Consider the following 21,284-nt stretch of genomic DNA (forward strand, 5'->3'; position numbering starts at 1 on the left):
CACACGATAGTAATGCCTCCTGGAGAAATAGTACAGGAGAAATGGTGCCCAATACCTCATCATCTTCTTGGGGAAATCTGCAAAGGAATCCTAAAGATGCTCAAACAAGGCGTAATGCATCCATCCAGGAGCCCATGGCAGAGCCCATTAGTCCCAGTCCCCAAGCCAGATGGGTCCCTGTGGCTGTGTGTTGATTACCGTCACCTGAACGCACTGGCAGTCTTCAATGCATTCCCCATGCCCCATGTGGCTGGATTAATGGAGCACATAGGGAAGGCCCAGTATATTATGACACTGGAACTAGCAAAATGATACTGGCAGATCCCGGTAGCTAAGAGGGACTGGGCTAAGACGGCATTAGAACACCATGGGGTCTTTATGAATTTATATGCATGCCGTTCAGACTCCATTGGGCAGCAGCTACATTCCAGCAGCTGATGGATCATATTCTAGTGCCTCATCCAGAATATGTAGCAGCCGACATAGACGATATCATCATTTTTACTCAGACGTGGGTGCAACACAAGAGGGCCCTCTGGGCTTACTAGCTGAACTACAAAAGGTGGGTGTCACAGGAAAGAATGAGAGGGGGAGGGGACAAACCGAAAAAGTGAAATAAGAAAAAAAACACTTACCCACAGCAGGAGCCATAGCGAAGTGGGAGCAGGAAGAGGAACCCGTGCAGCTCATCAGCCGTGTCTTTATTCAACTGAGACTGGCCAGTGACGTCACCAGTAATCACTGGCCAGCAAAAATTAAAATGGCAAACGACAGAGGGAAAGGAAGGATGGACCAGAGAAGCGTGCGGGCAGGTGATGCACACTGGAAATCCCCCAGGAGGCGCGGAACCTCGGATGAGGAGCCAGCGGAGGCTCCTGAGGAGGAGTGTGCCAGCAGCGGCAGGGAATGTGCCGAAAAAAATAAAAACAAATCAGAAGCAGTCTCTGCAGGCTGCAGAGACAGCAGCAACGGAGGAGAGAGAGAAGAGCCTACGAAAACCCACAGCACAACAGGTGGAAGCAGTGGGGACGATGGGGAGGAGGAAGTAACCCCATGGGGAGAGCTTCAAAAGGAGCAACAGGAAGGGCGACGGAAGAATAGGGCGCTTGCCTTGAACCCGGAAGGTGAACAGCTACATTCTGGACCATCACTGCCTTCCCCATGACCTTCACTGACTTTTGGAAAGACTAAATTTAACAGGGGACCATTACTGGCCCCAGTTTCAAGGGTAGAGAAGCAGTGGAGGAACCTTTACCTGCAGTGAACCTGTCTCACTATTCCTGCGTCTGATGACATCAGACCACTGCTGTACCTAGACTCCTGGCAGCCCTGGGAGAACTTTTAGTATCAGGCCCCCCTTCACCAGAGATAATGATTTTTTTGTTGTTGAAAAAGTCTTTATCACATCTGTGATAAAGACCCCTAGATTAGCTGCCTTTTGCAGGCAGCTGTGGGGCTCTGGGTGGCAGGAGCAGGAGTGTGGGGGGGCCTCCCAACGCCCACCCAGGAACCCCCACCAATCCTACAGTGGTGCAGCTGGGCCCTGCGGGCATGCACCATGTCCAGCAGGTGAACACAGGTGGCATCTGGAGCCACTGGGGGACTCCAGCAGCAGCAGGCAGCTAGCACCGTGAGGATCCTGGGGCTGCCTGATGCCGGCAGTTGTAGGGGTTGGGGGAGTGGGCAGGGGCACACGTGTGGCTGTCTCTTCCCACCCACCCACCCCCCACCACATAAAAATGTCCAGATGTCATTAAAGCACTGCCCACTTTACTTATGGAAGTTCACAGGTATTTGGGGTTCGCTTTCTAATAGGTGCAATTGGGATTTGTTAATCCAAGGTTTTGACATTTGTAAACAGGGAACCTCAGGATCCCTGCCAATGAGGCAACTGGTGAGACCTTGGCAAAGGAGCCTGGCCAGGGCCAGCACCAGGGACCCACCTAGAGGGCGAAGGAGGTGGCCAACCTCCTGGCCATTTGGGGCCAGGAGGACACACTTCTGCAATTTAGAGCAGGTCACCATAATGAACATATCTATTGGGCGATAGCTGCCCAGATGGCAGACCGGGGGCATCAAAAGACGTGGCAGCAGTGCCGCACTATGACCAAGGCATTGCGGCGGCAATTTACTGCTGTCCGTGATGCCAACTGGTGGTCAGGAGCAGGGCGCACCACCATTCCCCACTACAAGGAGCTAGCTCGCATCCTGGCGCCCACGGTCACTGAGTTCCCCTCCCCCCCCCCGCTACTCCTTTGCCACTGGGCAAAGGGCAGCAGGAGGGACCCAGCCAGAGCCCCCAGAAGCCGGGCCATCCTCCAGACCTGCTAGCCTACCATCGACGAGTGGCAGGAACAACAGCAGCAAGGGACAGACACCGCCAACCACAGCCAGTGCCACCACCACGCCTGAGGGGAGCCCCGAACAAAAGGACACCTGCCTCCTGCTGAACAGCAGTAGCAGTGGGGAGGGGCATCCCAGGGTGTCACCTAGATCAGTGGAGGGCACACCCCAGCAACCTTGCCACCAGCCCTCACCCCATTGGAATCTGGGTCCAGCTCCGTCATTCAAGCCAGACACTTGTCACCAAGACCTGGTAAGTCCTACACATGCCATGGGGAATTGGGAGCTTCTCCCCCGGCCCGTTCCTCAAGGTCTGCATGTGCCTCATGCACATCCTTGCCACCTCCCTCCCTGCCTTCCTCCTCTCCTGACCCCACCCCACCCCAACTCATCAGCCATGCTGAGGCCTGCCTCCTAGCCGGCCCAAGACAATCCCCACATCTTGCCAGCACTCTCTGCTGGATGGGACTGGCCCTGGAGATAAGGGGCAGGGGGGAGGTGTAGGACTCACCCCACGAGCCCATGGGGCCACTACCTGAGGACCTGGCCTTCTTGGAACACTGATCTTCCCTGGTAAGAGGGAGATGCTGGACACCATAGCCTGAGCTGGCTGTGATGCTTGTCCCCAGGAGGATCCCTCCAGGAGCATATAGTGGGAGGGATGGCTGGGGATTGCCAGATCCCAGGATGGCCATGGCCCTTGTCAGGGGGATGGGCCCACATAGGTCTGGGCGTGGACACATGGGCATAGACTGCCTGCGTGGCCATGTGCCCAAGAGTAAGGCTAATCCTTGGGGACCCTCATGAGGCTGTTCTTGACCCATGCCATGTTGCTGTATCTAAAGATGGCCATCCACTTGTTCTTTCTCCAGACAGCTCATCTGCCAGAGGAGAGGCTGCTGCCCTGCGCCCAAGAGCGGCCCATCAAGTCACCAGGGGCTATCCAGATGCACCCCCAGTGAGAAGGCTACCAGGAAGAGGCAGTCTGGGAGGAGCGATTATGCCACCAGCAGGCTCAGGACTTCCAGACCCAAGTCTTACGGGAGCACCATCAATTCTGCCATGACCATGCTGTGACCATTGGGGAGTTCCAGGCTAGGAGGGTGGCCCTGGGGTGCCTGGTCATCCTGATTGAGGGGGAGCAGCAGCTGGTCATACAGAGCTTGGAGGAGACATGGCAACTCTGGGCCTCCATTGATATGGCCATAACACATGATCGCAGGGTCAGTGAGCAGCTCATGGCTGCCATTCCTACCCCAGCTGCACCTGCTGCTGTCCCCAAGGCTCCACCAGCCCCCCGCACTCATCTGACCAGCCTGTGCCCCTGGCACCAGGGGCAAGGCCTAATTGGGGGCAGGTTGGCTGGATGATGCCACAGTTGCACCCCCAGCAGAGACCTGAATATTGCTGCTATGTTTTATTGACCTCTAACATTAGCATTTCTGGCTCCCTTACAGTGGAAAAAATAGTAATTGGCACCAAAGATTAGGGGTAAGTACTCAACCTAGACAGCCCTGGATGTTTTTTAATAATCAGGGGCTGAAAAAGTTAATCCTTGAGAACTCTAGGAATTGGTTGCAATTACTTCAGAGTCAGTGGCCATTATTTGAAAATTCAGGGAGGTCAAGTGAGTTTCTAAAATACTAAAACTGCCAAATACAGTGCTCATCTTTTAAAAAGGAGAACAGAGAAGACTGCAGATTAAGGGGTCTAACTTCAATAACCAGAAAGAGGTACTGGAGTATATCAGTTTGTAACCTCCTAGAAAATACCAAGGTGATAAGCTAACATGGATTTGTTGAGAACAGGTCATAATTCAACTAATCTAAAATTTCTTGACAGTAAAAACAGGCCATTTGGAGACAGGGAGGAACAGTGGATGAGGCATACCTTGATTTTGTGGGAGACGCTGAAGATTTTGATACCTTTTCTCACCCATGTCAAGGAAAAACTGTCAAGGAAAATGAAACTGCTATAAAAAGCGAGTGCTTTTTGGTTGGATAGTTGTGCTCAAAAGAATAGTCATTAATGGCTCAAAGTTAAACTGGAAGAAGATAACATACTAAATAGTATGCTGGGATATATTAAAAAGAAGTTTCACACAGTTCACGGGAAGCAATTCTTCCACTATATTTGTGGCAGAATACCATCTCTGGCTCTCCCCGAACTCTGCTACCTGACAATTTGGTTACCATGGTCACTGCAAAGGGCAGACTTCTCTGCCCCATCTCTTCAGGTAACCCTGAGTTGTAACCTGAGCTGGATACATTCCTGAGGGAGGGGGGAAACCTGCTCCCTGTGCCTACGTGACTGGCATCACATACCTGGGTGGGGGTCTTAAGCTCCCTATTGTTCTAAGCAATGCCAACCTGACTGAAAGGGGGCTAAAGACCCTGCCAGTCTACCTGGCAACCAGTGATGCATTTCAAATTGGTTGGCTGGCAGCCAACAGTTGCTGGACTTCATTGGATCAGGTAAATGAGGTCATAAGGTCTACATAAGTTAAGGACTGTCCAGGGGCAGTAGCCACGATGAAAACTCAGAGAGAAGCTGGACCATCTGAAACTTGCTCTCTCTCTTGAAACTCATGATCAGTGAACTGGCTGCCTCCAGAGGGAATCTCCACCTGCCTCTGGATGATACTCGTGAGTAAGCTACCCAAGATCTAACTAGATATATAGCTTGCAGTAACACAGATGCGTAATCAAAGGCTACCACGCCACTTTCCTCTAAGGTATTTCTCTGATATTGCTCTACCCTGTACCCTAATTCAAACCTACTCCTTGTAACCAAAAAAGTTCTCCTTTGTACCTAGGGTGGGAGACTTATTGGGAGAGGGTCTAGATTATGTCTTGGGGTCCCTTTGGTTCAGCTGACTAAGAGAGACCACTATTTGTGCTCCAGACTGAGGGAAGCACCCCAAGTTCTTGTAGTGGGTCAAGTACCCTGAAGGGCTAATAGGCCTGTGTTTCCCAAAGGGCACAGTTCCAGGATCAGTCCAGACTCTGGGTGGTGGCAGAATTAGCCCCAGGGTAACAGGTGCACTCCAGGAAGGGGGTTGGCCAGATGCGAGGCACCCCCAGGGAGGCACTCAGAGCCTGGAAGGTGGTTGGGCACGGTGAGGTGGGTGGCTCAGTGTAGGAGCACCCCCTACTGGCCCACCACAATATTCAACATCATTGAATAATATGTCCCATTTGTGGCATTACATTAAGGTAGATATGGATCATTGTAGGGTCCAGAAAAGAGCAACAATAGTGATTGGAGGTCTAGAACAGCATTTCCCAACCTTTTCTGTCCCACAGCACACCAGCCCAATGCAGAGCAGGGTTGGGGGGGGGAATAGCGAGCAGCCAAACACGGAGCGGGAGGAATAAATAGCTAAACGCAGAGCAGGGGTTGGAGGGGGTATTGGCACAGGTCTGGTCAGGGCACAATGGTAGCATGGGGCAGTGGTGGCAGCACTGGCTGTAGCCACACCCTGCTGGGAGCCATGCCTCCCAAGATTCCACAGCACACCTGCACATGTCTGACAGCACACTGGCTGGGAAATGCTGGTCTGGAAAACTTGGCATATAAGGAAAGGCTGGAAGAATTGGACTTAGTCCAAAGAAGAGCAGACTAAAGGGGAAGTTGCTACGTTTTCAAATAGGACTATTTGAAAGAGAAAGACATTCAACTGTTCTGTGTCTGCAGGGAGGAAAAGTAGTAAAGGGTATTAGGAAAATTCTTTTATCTGTGAGGACAGTTGAGCACTTGAACAGATTACTGAGCGAAGTTGTGGAAGCTCCATCACAGAATATGTAACCGCAAATTAAAGAAGTATTTCTCTAGGATGGTTTAAATCAGGGGAGGCAAAATGCGGCCCATGGGCCAGATAAGGCCCACCAGGCCATTCTATCCTGCCTACGGGGCCCCTAAAAAATTAGAAAATTAATATTTATCTGCCCCTGGCTGCCTGTCATGCAGCCCTCGATGGCTTGCCAAAACTCAGTAAGCGGCCCTCCGCCTGAAATAATTGCCCGCCTCTGGTTTAAATAGATTGTGCTGCTTTAAACCTAAGCAAATAACTGCATTAACACAAAGAAAGCAACCCAGGTATTCTCCTCAAAAGGACAGAGTTCACAATTTTATTCCAGACTTTTCACCCTGAATCTGGATTGTGTTCCCCAATGGAAAACAGAAATTTCCCAGGGCACCATCAAGGTATGAAATTCAATGAGTGACTCACGTCATTACTTCCTTTGCTTGAGACTTTCAAGCTCAAACAGGAATAAGTTAAAGGCATCTGCATTAGCATTCACTTCCAAGAATGCCTGATAAACCGTAAAAGAGACCAAGTTTTGATAAGCAGGATTTATTTGGCAATAGCTTTTGTTGGACTAACTACATAGTTAACAGATGTTCTAGATAACCGTTTGGGCAGAAAGTGTACTTCCTTAAGTCTGAGCTACTAATTCATAAGCTTAGGTGCTTATTCAAGTCTCCTGGATTTGCAAAAATTTGACTGGAATTATCCCAGTAAACAGCTCGTTAGGTTTCTCATACCTTCTGTTGTTGGTTGGAACTCAAAAACCTGATGACAAAACAGGAATATGGTAAAATGGGAATTACTAAAACAGAGTGGAATGGTAAGTCAGTGGGACAGTGTGTTGCCTGGCTGTTAAATGGTAGATGTAATGCTATACCTTAAAGACATTTAGATGTGATGTAACCCTGCTTCTATTCTTCACGTACAAACTATGATTATGTTCTATAATGGTAACTTTGTGCACTTCATCTGCATACCCTTGCTAGTATGTATGTTTGGAGATGCTCATGTCTGTTTTCACTGTTGTGGGTTTGGGTTTATGGTGTGTGGTTAACTTGTAAAATTGTAAATGATGGGTGGATCAGATTGTGTCCCCACTGGCCCTCTCTTCCAAAATTGTGAAGTTTGTAGGTGTACACATGCTGCTAATGCAAAAGTACAAACATATCACTGAGAAGCTGACCCTCACTGTGAGCTTTCCAGAGATGTGCAGTGAGGTGGCCCTCAGTTTTAGTGAAATGATTGGAGTGTACAAGGAGAAGGAAAGAGTCTTAATAATCACTTCCTGGCTTTGTAGCTTATTGATTTTTCAAGGGAAGGTGATTGTAAGCATAAGCCCCTGTAGTAAATTCAGGGAAAACTTAACACTCACTATAACTAAAAAAGCTAAAAAAATATGGAACTTGCACCCCGAAAAAGACCAGTAGAGAAATGGTGGTAAACCCTGGTAGCACTTTGGAAGCAGCAGCCAGGGAAGCGCTCCCCAGCAGCAATCCCTAGCAGCGTTCCCCAGCATCAGTGGCAGCAACTCCAGTGCAGGCCTCCCTACCCAGCACTTGTTACTTTGGCTGGTACAGGTAGTAGAGCCCCTGGAACAGAGCAGCAGCCCCTGGCAGTGAAGAGCAGCAAGGCCTCTGGGATGGGCCTCCCTACCTAGCACTTGCTACTTTGGCTGACGTATGGTAGTAGCTGGTAGAGTCCCTGGATGGCAGTCCTAGGCAACTCTCCATTCCCAAGTGACTGGGCTAGGCAGTTGTTCTCCTGGACTGGGTTGCCAGTGACTGAAACCTGAACTGTTTCAGGTTTCAATTAACATTCAGTAATTAAGCTTTTCTTTAAGGTTTTGTATTGCTTTTCTTCCCCCCCCCCCCCCCCCTTGTTATAAACCCTGTTTTAGTTTGAAATTACTTGGGATTGGGAAAAATTTGTTCATGTTAGAAAACCCATCTTAAAATTTACTTTCCCAGGTTTCTGGATTTGGGTGCCAGAGGTTGAGCCAGACTTTAGAAGCTTGTGTAAAACCCCTAAATTTGAACCTGGCAGAAGGGCTAGAGTAAGAGGTCTAAACAGAGGACCATACAGAACAATCAGAATGGGAGCTATATGCAAGTCATAATACAAACATGAATAGGATCATCTTATCAGCCTCCAGACCAGGAAAGTGCTAGAATGAGATCAGAGGTGCAATTAACAGTAAGTAAGAATAGACGTCTACTAGCAGTGTACAGTCCTGCAGCCTCAAGCTGCTGCATACAGGGAGTTTCTTATTGATACCCTGTAGTAAATAGCAAGAGTGGCCTGGAGCTGGTTCAGAGCTCCACATAGACAGAAGCTCCACAGAGGAAGACCTCTGCTGCCATCTATTGAGGAGAACGGGGAAATTTAACTAAAATGCAAATATGGCCTGGGCCTGTCTGAGGTAGCCTCGGACACTTTGAGCCCAAGTGGGCTTGGAGGTAATGAAAATGCCCATCAGGAAATTAAAAAAAAAAAAGAGGATTCCACCAATGGGACAGAAGCAAGAGGTCACCCTGACCAAATGCAGCATGGGAGTTGGATTGTGGAGATTGGCTTTGACCAGGGAAGTGAAGAGTGGAAAGAGCTCCTGCTTCCTGGAGAGAGTGCATCCAAGAAGGCAGTTTTCCTGAACCACTTCACAGAAGAAGTGCTTTTCTGGTCTGGTTCAGTACCCACTGAGGGGTTGCAGCTTTAAGCCCAGTTTATGGAAATGAGAGTCTTCTCCCTTGCTTGCTCCAAGTGCCTTAGGGCTGAGTGCAAGCAAAAAAAAAAACTCAGGGGCATCTAAACCACAAGATGCTGGGCTTGGGCCTGCACATGAGATGCTTGCCAAAGGTTTTGGAAACATCTGAAGCCCTGGGTGCAGGTGGAGGATGTTTGCCAGTAGCAGGGCCACTGATGGTTCTGGACTCTTAGATTTGGAATTAGTTTTGGCTAATTTGGCTTCGGATACAAATTAGTTTTTTTTAAGTGAATCTTTAGTGGGAAAGGCTCTTTTTTGAGAGATCAGTGTCATGAAAGAGTTATTGTAGTCTTATGAAATTAAGATTTCCCTGGGGAGGAAATATACCAAAGACAGAATGGCATTGTTAGCAGAAGCTCTAACTTCACAACCCCTGCCTGTTCACAACAGAGCTGTGACAGTATTTCCTTGACATGGGTGAGAAAAGGTATCAAAAGCCTTAATGTCTCCCAAAGGAAAAGTATGTCTCATCCACTGCTCTACCCTGTCTCCACTGTCAAGAAATTTAGATTGGTTACATGCTTTTCAAAAACCCTGCTCTACTTAGCCCGAAGTTCAACACAAAGGACCATATGGTCTGGGACATAATAGCCATAAATCCTCTGGAGTGTACCATCAGGGAAGAGCTGAGAGCTTTGGCAGCTCCAAATGTTTTGAAGACTTCTCTTCACTATCATAAAGAAATGACCCCTAGACTATAACACTGTCTCCATAACTAGGAATCCTGAGTGAAAGGCAATAGAGGAGCTGCTTCCTATTTCCTGTCATTCCCCTTAGTTCTGTGTGTATAATCAGGACCTACTTTTCAGGATTCATGCGAGCACTGCAGCCTAACAAAGTAGGCAACATCTGCTCCATGAGAATTGCACAATGCCAGGCTGCAGTTCCATCTGTGCCAGATGCAGAGTGTGGCGAGGGCTTCCATGCTAAAACAGATTAGAGCTCCCAACCCTGTTAGAGGACACATCTATGCCAATTTGTGTCCCTGGGACAGGATCTTTCAGCTTATGCTGGAAAGTACTAGAAGGTGCAATGTTGAAATTGTTTCTCTCTTCCCCCTCACCAGTGGGCTCTGGGGCAGTGGTGCAAACAGCCAAACGTGTGATAGTCAAGTGCAGAGTCAGAAATCTAGAGGAAGAATTGCTATGTTTTGCCACCCTTGAGACAGCAATCAGATAAGGCTGGCTAATATCAACTTGCTTTTGTGTATGAGAAGAGAAATCTAGAAGAAATAGAGGATATAACATTTTTTAAAGTTTGTGAATAGGTTCGTGATCAATTCTTCTTGTCCACTGTGGGTAGGGAAAGAAACCTCTTTGGGTGACAGAGTTAGGTTGGATATTAGAAAAAAAATGTTTTATAAAAATATGGTTAAGTGCTGGAACAAAGCTACTTAGGGAGATTGTTGCATTTCAGTGATTAGACAAAGTACAAGTTAAAAGAGATATCCCTCCAGGATGATCAATGTACACCTGATCTCTGAAATATATGCCTTCATTTCAGTCTAGTTTATGAAATACTTCCTAGCCAGAGCTAGAGTTGAAGTGTATGGTTTTACCTGTTCAGCATAGCACGAAGTTGGCTACTACTCTGAGACCAAATACTGTATTGGCATTTGCCAGCCACAAAATGGCTTGGCATTGCCTGTGCCTAGCACATGATCCTTTGTTAAACTGGTGTGTTTGCAATGGATAACAAGAGCATCTGTGACTGAATCAGACTGTTAGCTTGTAAAGGAATCAAAGTTTTGTAACTTAGTCCACTGTATAATATGCAAGTCAAAAGCTGGAGACAAGCAAACAAATAGGAACTAGATTGTTTAAAAGTTAACCAGTGGTAAGGAATCTTCATGGTTTGTTTGCCTTATGTTAACTGAGGATGACGAGACCCGTCTGGAGCCTCGATCTTTCTGGCAACTAATTCAATAATGTTGAGAACAGTGAGTAGAAGGGGCCAACTGAGAGGGAGTAGCCTGCAAGGAGGAAAAAAATAGGCTGGTATGCAAGGGAAAAGCCAGCGTGGAAAGTGGCCCTTTGTCCCAGCCACAAGCGGAGGGTTCAGGATTGAGAGTATGGTCGGTGGCAGAAAGGTAAGAAAGGTTTATTGACTTAACAAAAACACAACTACGCGTAGTAACAAGACAAACAATGACAGACAAAAGCAATTCGCATCTGCAACTTATCGGCAGTCCCCTCTGATGCCCGATACACAGCAAGCTTCTCTTTCCACAAAGTTCAGCGAAGTCAGGCGTCCCTGAACAGCGCTGTCCAAGGGGTACCGGGAAGGACCCTGGAATGCAGTTCTTGGGCTCCTCGAGGTCCACAGGCCCACTGATCCAGGCAACAGCTAACTAATCCTTTTCACAGAGCTGTATCTTCCTTCTGGATGGTTTCCAGATATTCCAGCCAATTTAAAGCTTCTGAATGGTTCTGATAATGAACAACCGCTCAGATTCCTTTTACTTCAACTGTCCTTAGACTGAGCAATAGCAGTACAAGCCTTGCATTCCTTTGATAAGGTAATTTTAACTACACCACAGGGCCTTACTACTTCAAGGCTGTGCTAAATTTACTAGGCCTTACTTTATACAAGGCCTCACTACATCTTAAACTTTAATTAGGCTTTTAGCAACAACATATAGCTTAAAATCTAAACAAATAAAAAAAACCCACTTATTCTAATCTTCATAGGGCCTTCAGCAAGCACCTTTATCACACACACATAATTTCAGCTGTCACAGCCCTTCTCTTAATGTCCAGAGAAAATCAAGGATTTTGATTTGTTCTATACGTGTTAATAGAGACTAAAATTTGATAGCAGAACTACCTGGCCTACCAGAGGCAACAGTGTAAATAACCCACTTACAAATCAGTTCAAGACCTTTTTTGTCCCTTGTTACTTGCTTGGTTTTCTTTCTGTTTGGAATTTAGTTTCAGAGACTCCTCTAGCTATCAGAGATCTCTCCCTCTCTCAATTTACACCCATATCACTACTTGTTTAGGCAGAAGCAGGTGTGCATCTGTATATTTCACCAAAGAGAAACCTTATACATTAGAAAGGCAACAGACTGCGATAAAAGTGACCTGAACTGTGTGAGAATTCCTACGCTTCAATTATTTCTTTAACTTAAGGTAGACTTTAAACTCCCTGAATTAACCCATGATATTTAGAGACAAGTGAAACTCCCAAATGTTGCAGGTGATCAGCATAAGGAATTTGGATGCTGCCATTATAAAAATGTAAGCCATCATCTAAAATATTGAATTACAGTGACTATTAGAAAGGTAGTTTTTTTTTTTTTCCTTCCCAAGTTATACATGGAAGATTTACTAGTCAGTGTAGAGTCCACCTGGCTTCCCGGTAAACACTGTCATTTGTCTCCCATTTCCTTTGCTCCTACTTTTGGCAAAAAGACTAACCAGTTTTGCTGTTGTGTTCACGGCTCTCAGTGATTACAGACTCCTGGATTCATGCTCTGTAAGCATTACAGGATTATCTAATCTAAGCTACCTGTGTTTTACGTTAATTTGTACTAGCATGGTCTAAAAATACATATTATGTGAACAGAGGAACAACTGAATACTAGCTGAATTCTGCTAATAAGATGAGGAGCATAGACTCCTGGATGAAGCTCTATTATGAGGTTTTCATTATGAGATAAAGGAAAATTTTAAGAACTTAATTTATGCCTACCTTTAAAAGCTATATTATTTCCTGTTTGCCTGTAGACAGTTTGTTAACGGGTTGGCGGAGTACCTTCCGTTCCTCTGGTTCTTGCCTGCCATGACTTAGATCTTATGAGGGGAGGAAAGAGATTGACGAGTTATTAATTGATACCGGCCGAATAATTACTCCTGACCCATTACATAATTTAAAGTATTTTATTTATTCTTCTCTTCTTTCTTTTATAGAGGACCGAATGGGAGGCAGCAGCTCAGTCGAGCTGTCCCCGGGATCCCCCTTGGGCTCAAAGGAGGCTCTCTGGTGGTGAAATCCCCAAGGTGAGTGCTGGCCGGTGTTTCGCAGGCTAATGGCTGTGCCCATAATCAGCATACCTGGTGGCTTCTGCTCTACGTCGGTTGCCTTTATGGAGGGTGTTCCCATCTGCCTTTCTCTGTACAGGTCACTCCTGGTGACCCCCTGCTGTCCCAGTCATTGTCCCCACAAAATAATAAGGGAAAGGAAAAAAAATCAAAGGGGCCTTTCTTTGCCTGTGTCCCGGCTTCCCGCCACCAATTAACTCATTAGCGGCTTGTTACGGGCACCACACAGTCTCTCTTTCCACGCTCTGTGCCAGCGCAACTCAGGGAATCTTCCCGCCACCAGAGTTGCGAAGCTTGGACCCAGCTCCCCTCTCCCCTCTCATCTTGCGACCCCTTTTTTACTTTAGAGCTACCCAGCCCCATCCTAGCATGGAACTGCGGCTCATCCCAGCACAGAGGCTTGTCTTTTCCCAGACCCACCGCAACTTCTGTAGGCTCGTGGTAAGTAGTGAGCGGGGTTTGCCAGCCCCGAGCTCCATGGTCCCTTGGTTTCTACACCTAACTCGTGTCTTGGATCTCTCCACCAGATCCTTTCTTTCGGGAGTCTCAAGCAGCTCCTCTCCTCTCCATGGTGCCTGAAGGCATTTTCATTAGGACTTCCCTTCTTTTATTCTTGGAGATTGTGTCCTATTGGCTGCCCGAGTGGGAGTGGGGAGTCCTTCCCCAGCTGTCAGGAATTTTCCCCAAGTTATTTAATTATGCTTTCTTGTAACTTACTGGGATAAGACAAGCCATCTGCTTAACACAAATTGCACTGGAATAGTTAATAGATCAGTTAAGCATCATCAAACTATCCTGAGATTCTTACAAGTGGCTGTGTGACTAAAATGGCTTGCTGTTGGGACCTATCTGCTTACCAAATTGTTTGAACATAGTGACTGTTGGCTTTTGGTTTTGTGTAAAACAGTGTAGAAAGGTAACTGGAGTGGTCAGTTATGCAGTGGGAACATTAACTTCAATTTGAAACCAGATTAGCTGGGGAAGAAATGTAGGGATACAACAGTTTCCATAGATTGGACTCTACTGGTACAACTCTCTTGCCCATACAAAGCTGAAGTGGGAGATTTTCTAAGCCAAGAAGTCTTGTGGCAGGACACTTCCATATGTTCAACCTAGAACTCCTTCACTTCAGCTGCAACAGGTATGTTACCCTAAAGGACATTCCTGACAGAACCCAGCTGTGCATGAAGCATAACAGATCTTCTCTGCACATATTCTAAGCACTGGAGACTAAGCAGCTGAAGATGACAATGATGAAATCAGACATTGCGAGTGGGCAAAGGGGAAATGAAACTGCACAAAAAACTGAGGATGTACAAGCAGTTGCTGAAAAAGATGACCTAGAGAGCAGACCAAGAGAGGAGAAAGCTGACCTGTGGAAGCATGTATGTTCATGAGGACAAGGCAGGGAAGAGATCAGCTAGCAGAGGAGAAAGATGAGGAATAGGTTTGCTGCACTGGAGAACTGAAGGAAACAAAAACAACAGAAGATAAGATAACAAGGAAGAGAAAAAGCTAGAGCCACCAAAAGGGAAGAAAAGACAGTGGAGACAGACAAGACCAGAGTCCTCTGAGGAACTATAAACAAAGAAGATTGCGACAACAGATTTGATTCTTGCTGATCACCATACCAAAAACTAGAATGTAACCCTGCCAACTGTCTCCACCATTGTCACAACCAATACACTCCACAACAAATCCATCAGCATCCTTGGATCTTACACATCTATTGTAAGGTATGATAGATCCCAACCAATGTGACAAATGCTATCTTGGAAGCTATGCAGATAGACCTAAAACAACCACTGTGCTCCAGAATGAATTCGCACAAAAACTATAAAGGATAAAAACACTCAATTACCAGCAGGAGAACATTTCTCACAGAACAAAAGCACACCATTTTTACCGCATTCCTTGTACTTGAGGAAAATCTACAAAATGACTTCAGAAAACAAGACTGGGAACAAAAATTTCAAACACTTTACTGGATATTAAAAGTCATAGACTAAACATAGACAATGGTTTTACAGTTCATTACTGTCACAGGGACACAGGGTCAGGCAAGGGGGAAGCCTCGGTCAGAGGCAGACCCCAGATCAAAGAAAAAGAAAAAAAACCCATACCTGATGCAGGGGCCCAGGACAATGAGGAGGCGCGCTGTGGAAAACCGCCCAAGCAGTTTATCAGCTGCGCCCATCTCCAGCTGGTTGCAGGGTCATGCAACAAGGAGGTGTCACCTGGTGAAGATAAAAAAATCATCCCAGAAAGCATGGGAGCAGGGACACCAAGGGCCGGAGGACCGGAAGAGAACCGCCGGACGGAAAGCATCCAGCCGCTGCAGTTGGCAGCGGCGGCGGCTGCAGGAGCTGTAAAGGAACCTTGAGCCGGGGAAGACCGGTGAGCATTGAAGACACCGACAGGGAGGCCGGCGGCAGCAGCAGTACCAGGAGCTGCAAGGGATCCCTGAGCCGGGGAAGACTGGTGGGGATTGAAGACACCGGCAGGGAAGCCGGCAGCGGCGGCAGGAGCTGTGGGGAATCCCTGTGCCAAAGAAGCCCAGCAGGGATCAAAAGAGCTGATAGGGAGAGTTGGCGTGGGAGCACTTAGGAGAGGCAACAGGGGCTGCAGCCACAGGGCAGAGGTGGGTCCCGGAGGGGAAGAAGGAGACCCTGACTAGGGTGGAGGCATGGACCCCAACCCAGACGGCGTGCTTGCTTAGGGGTGTTAGGGGACTAAGGGAGTACGAGACACTTCCCATGATTCCCCTTGTCTGTTTTGTTCTTCCCCGTCTCATTGTTCTTGTAGTCAGGGTATCAGTTTTGTTTTTCATGTCGGGTTGCTTCTGGGGCCGGGGCTTTACGTTGGTGAAGGTATTCAATTGTGTTTTCCTTTTTTCGGGCTGTTCTATTTTAGTTTCCTGTCTAGTGCAGGTTAGCGTAGCCCTCCGTCCCAGGATGGGGTAGCAGTGACCCCGGTCAAAGGCAGGAAAGAGACCACAAGAGAGCACGAAGAGGAGCAGCGGCATCTCCCGTAGATAGTGCAGGGCGTCGGAAGAGATATCTCCAAAGGTTGCGTGTCACCAAACCCTCTGGGTCCAGTCAGAGCTCAAGGCGCCCATCAGCGAGGAAGGACCTGGGGACCAGGAAGATATCAATGGGGAATAGCCACTAAAGATCTTGAGGCTCGTTTAGAAGGTTGGCGTGTGGCCGGGGTGGAGGGGAGGCTGGAGCCCCGGAAACATCCACTGGGACGCGTGACCACTCTGGAGGCACCCTTAAAGGAGACCCCCTTCACTGAAAGACTATCCAAAGTCATGGCAGGCGAGTTTGCGGGACACCCCAAAGGTAATCGAGGTACCCTCTGGGGTCTACATGAGGTTCCCTGGTGCAGGTCAGCTGCCCGGGCAAAGGCGGTGTCACAGAGCACTTCAGTGCTCTGCTCCTATAAAGAGGGGAAGTGTGTCACAGAGCACTTAGGTGCCCTGCTCCTAAGAGTAGAGGAAAAAAAAAAACTGTTCGGAAAAGAGCCCTAGCAGTGAGTGAGGAGCCCAGCTGTGGGTTGCCAGGGCAACCAGAGGGCGCTAGTGGCCCACACCTGCCAGAGGTCAGCTGACCAGAAGGGGCAGGGCCTGGCTCCCATATAAACCCCACAGGCTGAGGCCAGGATTGTAGTTCCCTGCTGGCAGCCAAGGGGGAAGGAGCTCTGCTGGAGCAGACAAAGAGGAGAGGCCTGACTGCACCAGCAGCCTGATACTGGTGAGAGTTGGAGCACCCTTGGGGTGACTTGAAGGATGTTTCAGGCAAGCGGATAGAATTTATGTTATAGCCCAGGGGCTTGTGTTTTGTGTTTACTGTTTAATAACCGGTGGCTTGAGTGAGGCTATAAGGGGATGGAGGAGGCCTCATAGGGGGCTCACGATCATGTGGGAACCCCAGCCCCAGAGAGGGGGCAGCAGTTGAGAAGCCCCAGAGCAGGGTCAGCATTTGGGGGGTACACTGACCCCAGGCGCCAGAGAAGGCGCAGCACGTTGCAGGGCGGTGGAGAGCCCAGGCGCCAGAGAAGGCGCAGAGCAAGACAGGGCCGTGGAGGACCCAAGTGCCAGGAGAGCGCAGTGAGAAAATAGGGGCTGCTGAGAGCCCAGTGAGGACAAGGGGGCTAAATTGTAAACAGGCCCAGACCAGACAATGTCAGTTCCATCTGCAAGGCTTGGTGTGCGGTAAAGGGGTGGCTGGAGCCACGGACTTGGAGTACATCAAAAACCGTGTCCAAGGAGATGTAAAGGCAGCCTCCCTAACATATTCTAATATCAAAGATGTGGCAGGCGAGAATTGAGGGTGCCCTTTGGGCCAACTTGGCATGGGAAGGGGATCTCGGGGAGTTCATGGCCATCCTGCAAGACCCTGTGCCGTGACAGGCGGCTTGGGAGCAAGCCTTCAAGCGGAGACGGTCACAAAATGGTGCATTGGCCGGGAATATGGAGAACCCCGACTTGGCGGCCTATGCCAATATGCAACCAGCAGCCATGGCCCCTACAGCTATCCTTGGACAGAACCTACAGGTCCTAATCCAGATGTCGCAGGGCACCTCGGTGCTCTGCTCCTAGAGAGGAGAAACTGCCAGGGGGAGAGAGAGAGCCCTGGCATGACATGACAAGCCCAGCTGAGGGTTGCCAGGGTAACGAGCGCAGCTGCGGGTTGCCGAAGCAACTACAGGCAGCTGGCTCCCCTTAGGAGGCAGGGCCTGGCCCTTATAAAGCCCAGGGCTGAGGCCAGGCTGGCAGTTCCCTGCCAGCAGCCGGAGAGGCAGGAGCTCCCTCGGCCAGGAGGTGGAAAGAAGCCTGATTGCAAGTATAGCTCATGATAGCCCTGGAGGCTCGAGTCATGAGACTAAAGTTATAGCCAGGCGGCTTGTAGTTATGTTATAGCCTAGAGGCTTGTGCTTTGAGTTTATGTTTGGCTCTGTTTATTACACCAGAGGTTTGGGTGAGGCTGTAGGGGTTGGAGGAGGCCTCATAGGGACCCCAGAGGGGTGGGGCCCCAGCGCCAAGAGGGCGCATTATCCTCATAGGGACCCCATAGGGGTGGGGTGCCCTAGCGCCGGTGAGGGCGCAGTCTAGCGCCAGGAGGGCGCATTATCCTCATAGGGGGGCTCACGGTAAAGTGAGGACCCCGGCACCAGTGAAGGCGCAGCTTGCGCACCAGTGAAGGCACAACTGGCAGCAACAAGCACAACCAGTGGGTTGCGGGCGGGGAACAGAGACCCCGGGTTGTGTGCGGGGTGCATAGATCCCAGCCACAGAGAGGGGCACTTTGAGGAGCCCAGGGGGGCCCAGAAGGTCCCAGAGAAGGGGACCAGTGCGAACCCCGAGAGGGGCGGTATTGAGGAGCCCGAGAGGGGCGATATTGGAGAAGCCCAGGACGGGCGCAGCAAGCCCTAGAGAGGGGGCAACATTATTAAGAGGCCCAGTGCGGGCGCAGTGAGCCTCGGGAGAGCGGCGAGTGCTGCGGCAAACCCCGGAGCAGGGGAAAGCGCTGAGGTGGCCCCAGTGAAAGGGGAGAGCAGTGCAGTTGGCCCTGAGAGAAGGAGAGAGCAGTGCGGTGGGCCAGAAAGGCCGGAGGCTCACTATAGAGTCCCAGACTGGACAAGGGTCCCTAAAAGGGATGACACTTTAGAGAAGGCCTAAAGTCGGACTCAAGAGCCCCAAGAGAGGAGCAGTATAGTAGAGAGAGCCCGGAGTGGGCGCAGAGAAGGGAGTCCGGGGGTGGTGCTTCCATAGAGAGTACAGAGTAGGCCGAGGGAGCGGGCAAGTTGATTGGTGACAAGACAACGTCCAGAAACATCTGCGAGGCTTGGGGCGTGGTATCAGGGGAGGTTGGAGCCACGCATAGCCCATAAGGCTAGGGTGCCTGAGTAGCACCCATCGTACGGGGAAACCACAAGAGTCCGGGAAGACTGCGGGGACAGAGGCCCCGACACACCGTGCCCAAGACGGTATAAGGCAGCCTCCCAATTTATACTGAACATCAAAGTCGTGGCAGGCGAGAAGAAGAGGGTGCCCTTGGGCCGGCCTTGACACGGTGAGAGGGACCTTGAGGAGATCACGGCCCTCCTGCAGGATCCCGCCGTGACACCAGATCTTAGACTCGCAGCAGCAGATGATGGACCGCCAGCAGGACTGGCTCCAGCACAGCCTGGCGTCTTTTAAAATGCCGAAGTTGACCGGGGATGATGACCCAGAGGCCTACATTGAGGCATTCGAATGCCATGCCCTCATGACAGGGCTTGACAAAGTGTATTGGGCTAGCCAACTAGGAGCGCTAGTGGTGGGCAAAGCCCAGGCCGCATACCAAGCCCTCCCGAGAGACGACGCCTGCAATTATGAACGCATGAAGGCGGCCATCCTGTACAGGTTGGAGATCAATCCAGAACATTACCGCCAGCTGTTCTGGGCCAAGAAAGGGCCCGATGAGAGGCGGCCTATGGTACTGTTACAACTGCTGCGGGATCTACTAGACAAATGAATAAATCCGGAGGGACACCACCGAGAGGCCGTGGTGGATCAGACCCTCCTGGAGCAGTTTCAAAACGACCTGGTGGAGCGGACACAGCGCTGGGTTCGCCAGCACTCACCATGCACATGTGATGAGTTGGCAGAGGCCTTTGCTACATCCGAGGCCAGCTACCCCCAGGAGAGATGGAACCCTGGACCCCTTTCGGTAGCGCCAAAGGAGCTTGAGCATAGGCATCCGCCCAACCTGGGGGCAACTAAGGATACCGTATGCTTCCGCTGTGGGCGGAATGGCCACTTCTCGAGGGAATGTCCTAGTAACCCCACTGAAAGTTGGCTCCCCAATAACAGGCCTAGGTCATAAGTAGAGGGACAGAGAGAACTCGAGGCAAGTGAGCCCATGGATTGCAGCTATGCAGTCAGGGGAGAAGATGTTACTTGGAGTCGCCCCATTGTCAACGCCTGGGTGGAGGGACATCCCTCCAGGGCTCAAGTGCCTATATACTAATGCTAGGAGCATGGGGAACAAGCAGGATGAACTAGCGCTCCTGCTTGCACTAAACACCTATGACTTAGTGGGGCTAACAGAGACCTGGTGGGATTCATCCCATGACTGGGCGGTACATATTGAGGGCTATAGATTGTATAGAAAGGACAGGTCGGGGAAGAAAGGGGGGGGGTTGCACTTTATCTCAGTGAGCAATACACATCAACCCTCATCAAGACAGAATCCGAAGTTGAGGAAGTAGAAGGATTGTGGGTTAGGCTACATGGGGGGGCAAGGAGAAAGGGATTCGGTGGTAGGGGTCTGCTACAGACCCCCACACCAAGGGGAAGAAATAGATGCGGGGCTCCTGAGGCAACTCTCGGAGACCATAAAAGCTAAAGAGGCGGTAGTCATGGGGGACCTAAACTACCCGGACATCTGCTGGGAGACGCAGACAGCAAGGTCCCATCGCTCACGCAGGTTTCTAACTTGTGTACAGGACCTCCACCTGACACAGGAGGTCCATGGTCCCACTAGGGGGAATGCCATACTGGATCTGGTATTGGCAACAGGAGATGACATGATAGGGGACCTCCAGATCGGTAGCTATCTGGGAGACAGTGATCACCTTATAATAGAATTCAACATAAGACGGCGAGTGGGTAAGGTAACTAGTAGGGTGAAAGTGCTAGACTTTAGGAAAGCTGATCTCAACGCACTCAGGCGATTAGTCAAGGAAGCACTGCAGAGTAGGAGTTTTGATGGGATGGGTGCCCAAGAAGGGTGGCTGTGCCTAAAGGAAACTATCCTTCGGGCACAAAGCAAGACGATCCCCGAGCGAGGCAAAAGAGGGAAAGGGGCCAGGAGGCTTCCATGGCTGACCAGAGAAATCCAGGGCAGCCTAAGGGCCAAAAGGGGAGCACATAAAAAGTGGAAACAGGGTGAGATCACTAAAGATGAATATACCTCCTCTGCTCGTGCTTGTAGGGAGGCAGTTAGGCGGGCCAAAGCTACCATGGAGCTGAGGATGGCAACCCAAGTAAAGGACAACAAGAAATTGTTTTTTAGATATATTGGGAGTAAAAGGAAGGCCCAGGGAGGAATAGGACCGCTGCTAAATGGGCAGAAACAATTGGTGACAGATAGGGGGGACAAGGCTGAACTCCTCAACGAGTTCTTTGCCTCAGTGTTCCTAAGTGAGGGGCACGACAAGTCTCTCACTGGGGTTGTAGAGAGGCAGCAGCAAGGCGCCAGACTTCCATACGTAGATCCTGAGGTGGTGCAGAGTCACTTGGAAGAACTGGATGCCTTTAAGTCGGCAGGCCCGGATG

General features: G+C 49.7%; 1 protein-coding gene across 1 annotated transcript in view; it reads left to right on the forward strand.

Annotated features, from left to right (window-relative positions):
• The window catches only part of LOC109284492 (hypothetical protein), a 92,778-nt gene that overhangs the window by 64,022 nt on the left and 7,472 nt on the right, over window positions 1-21,284 (forward strand). Inside the window, exons 2-3 of the mRNA XM_059717539.1 lie at window positions 12,827-12,916; window positions 13,306-13,399. Of these exons, the coding sequence (XP_059573522.1) occupies window positions 12,827-12,916; window positions 13,306-13,399 (184 nt within the window). The remainder of the gene's footprint in view (window positions 1-12,826; window positions 12,917-13,305; window positions 13,400-21,284) is intronic.

This window comes from Alligator mississippiensis, chromosome 14, assembly GCF_030867095.1.
Source record: "Alligator mississippiensis isolate rAllMis1 chromosome 14, rAllMis1, whole genome shotgun sequence".
NCBI classification, from domain to species: domain Eukaryota; kingdom Metazoa; phylum Chordata; order Crocodylia; family Alligatoridae; genus Alligator; species Alligator mississippiensis.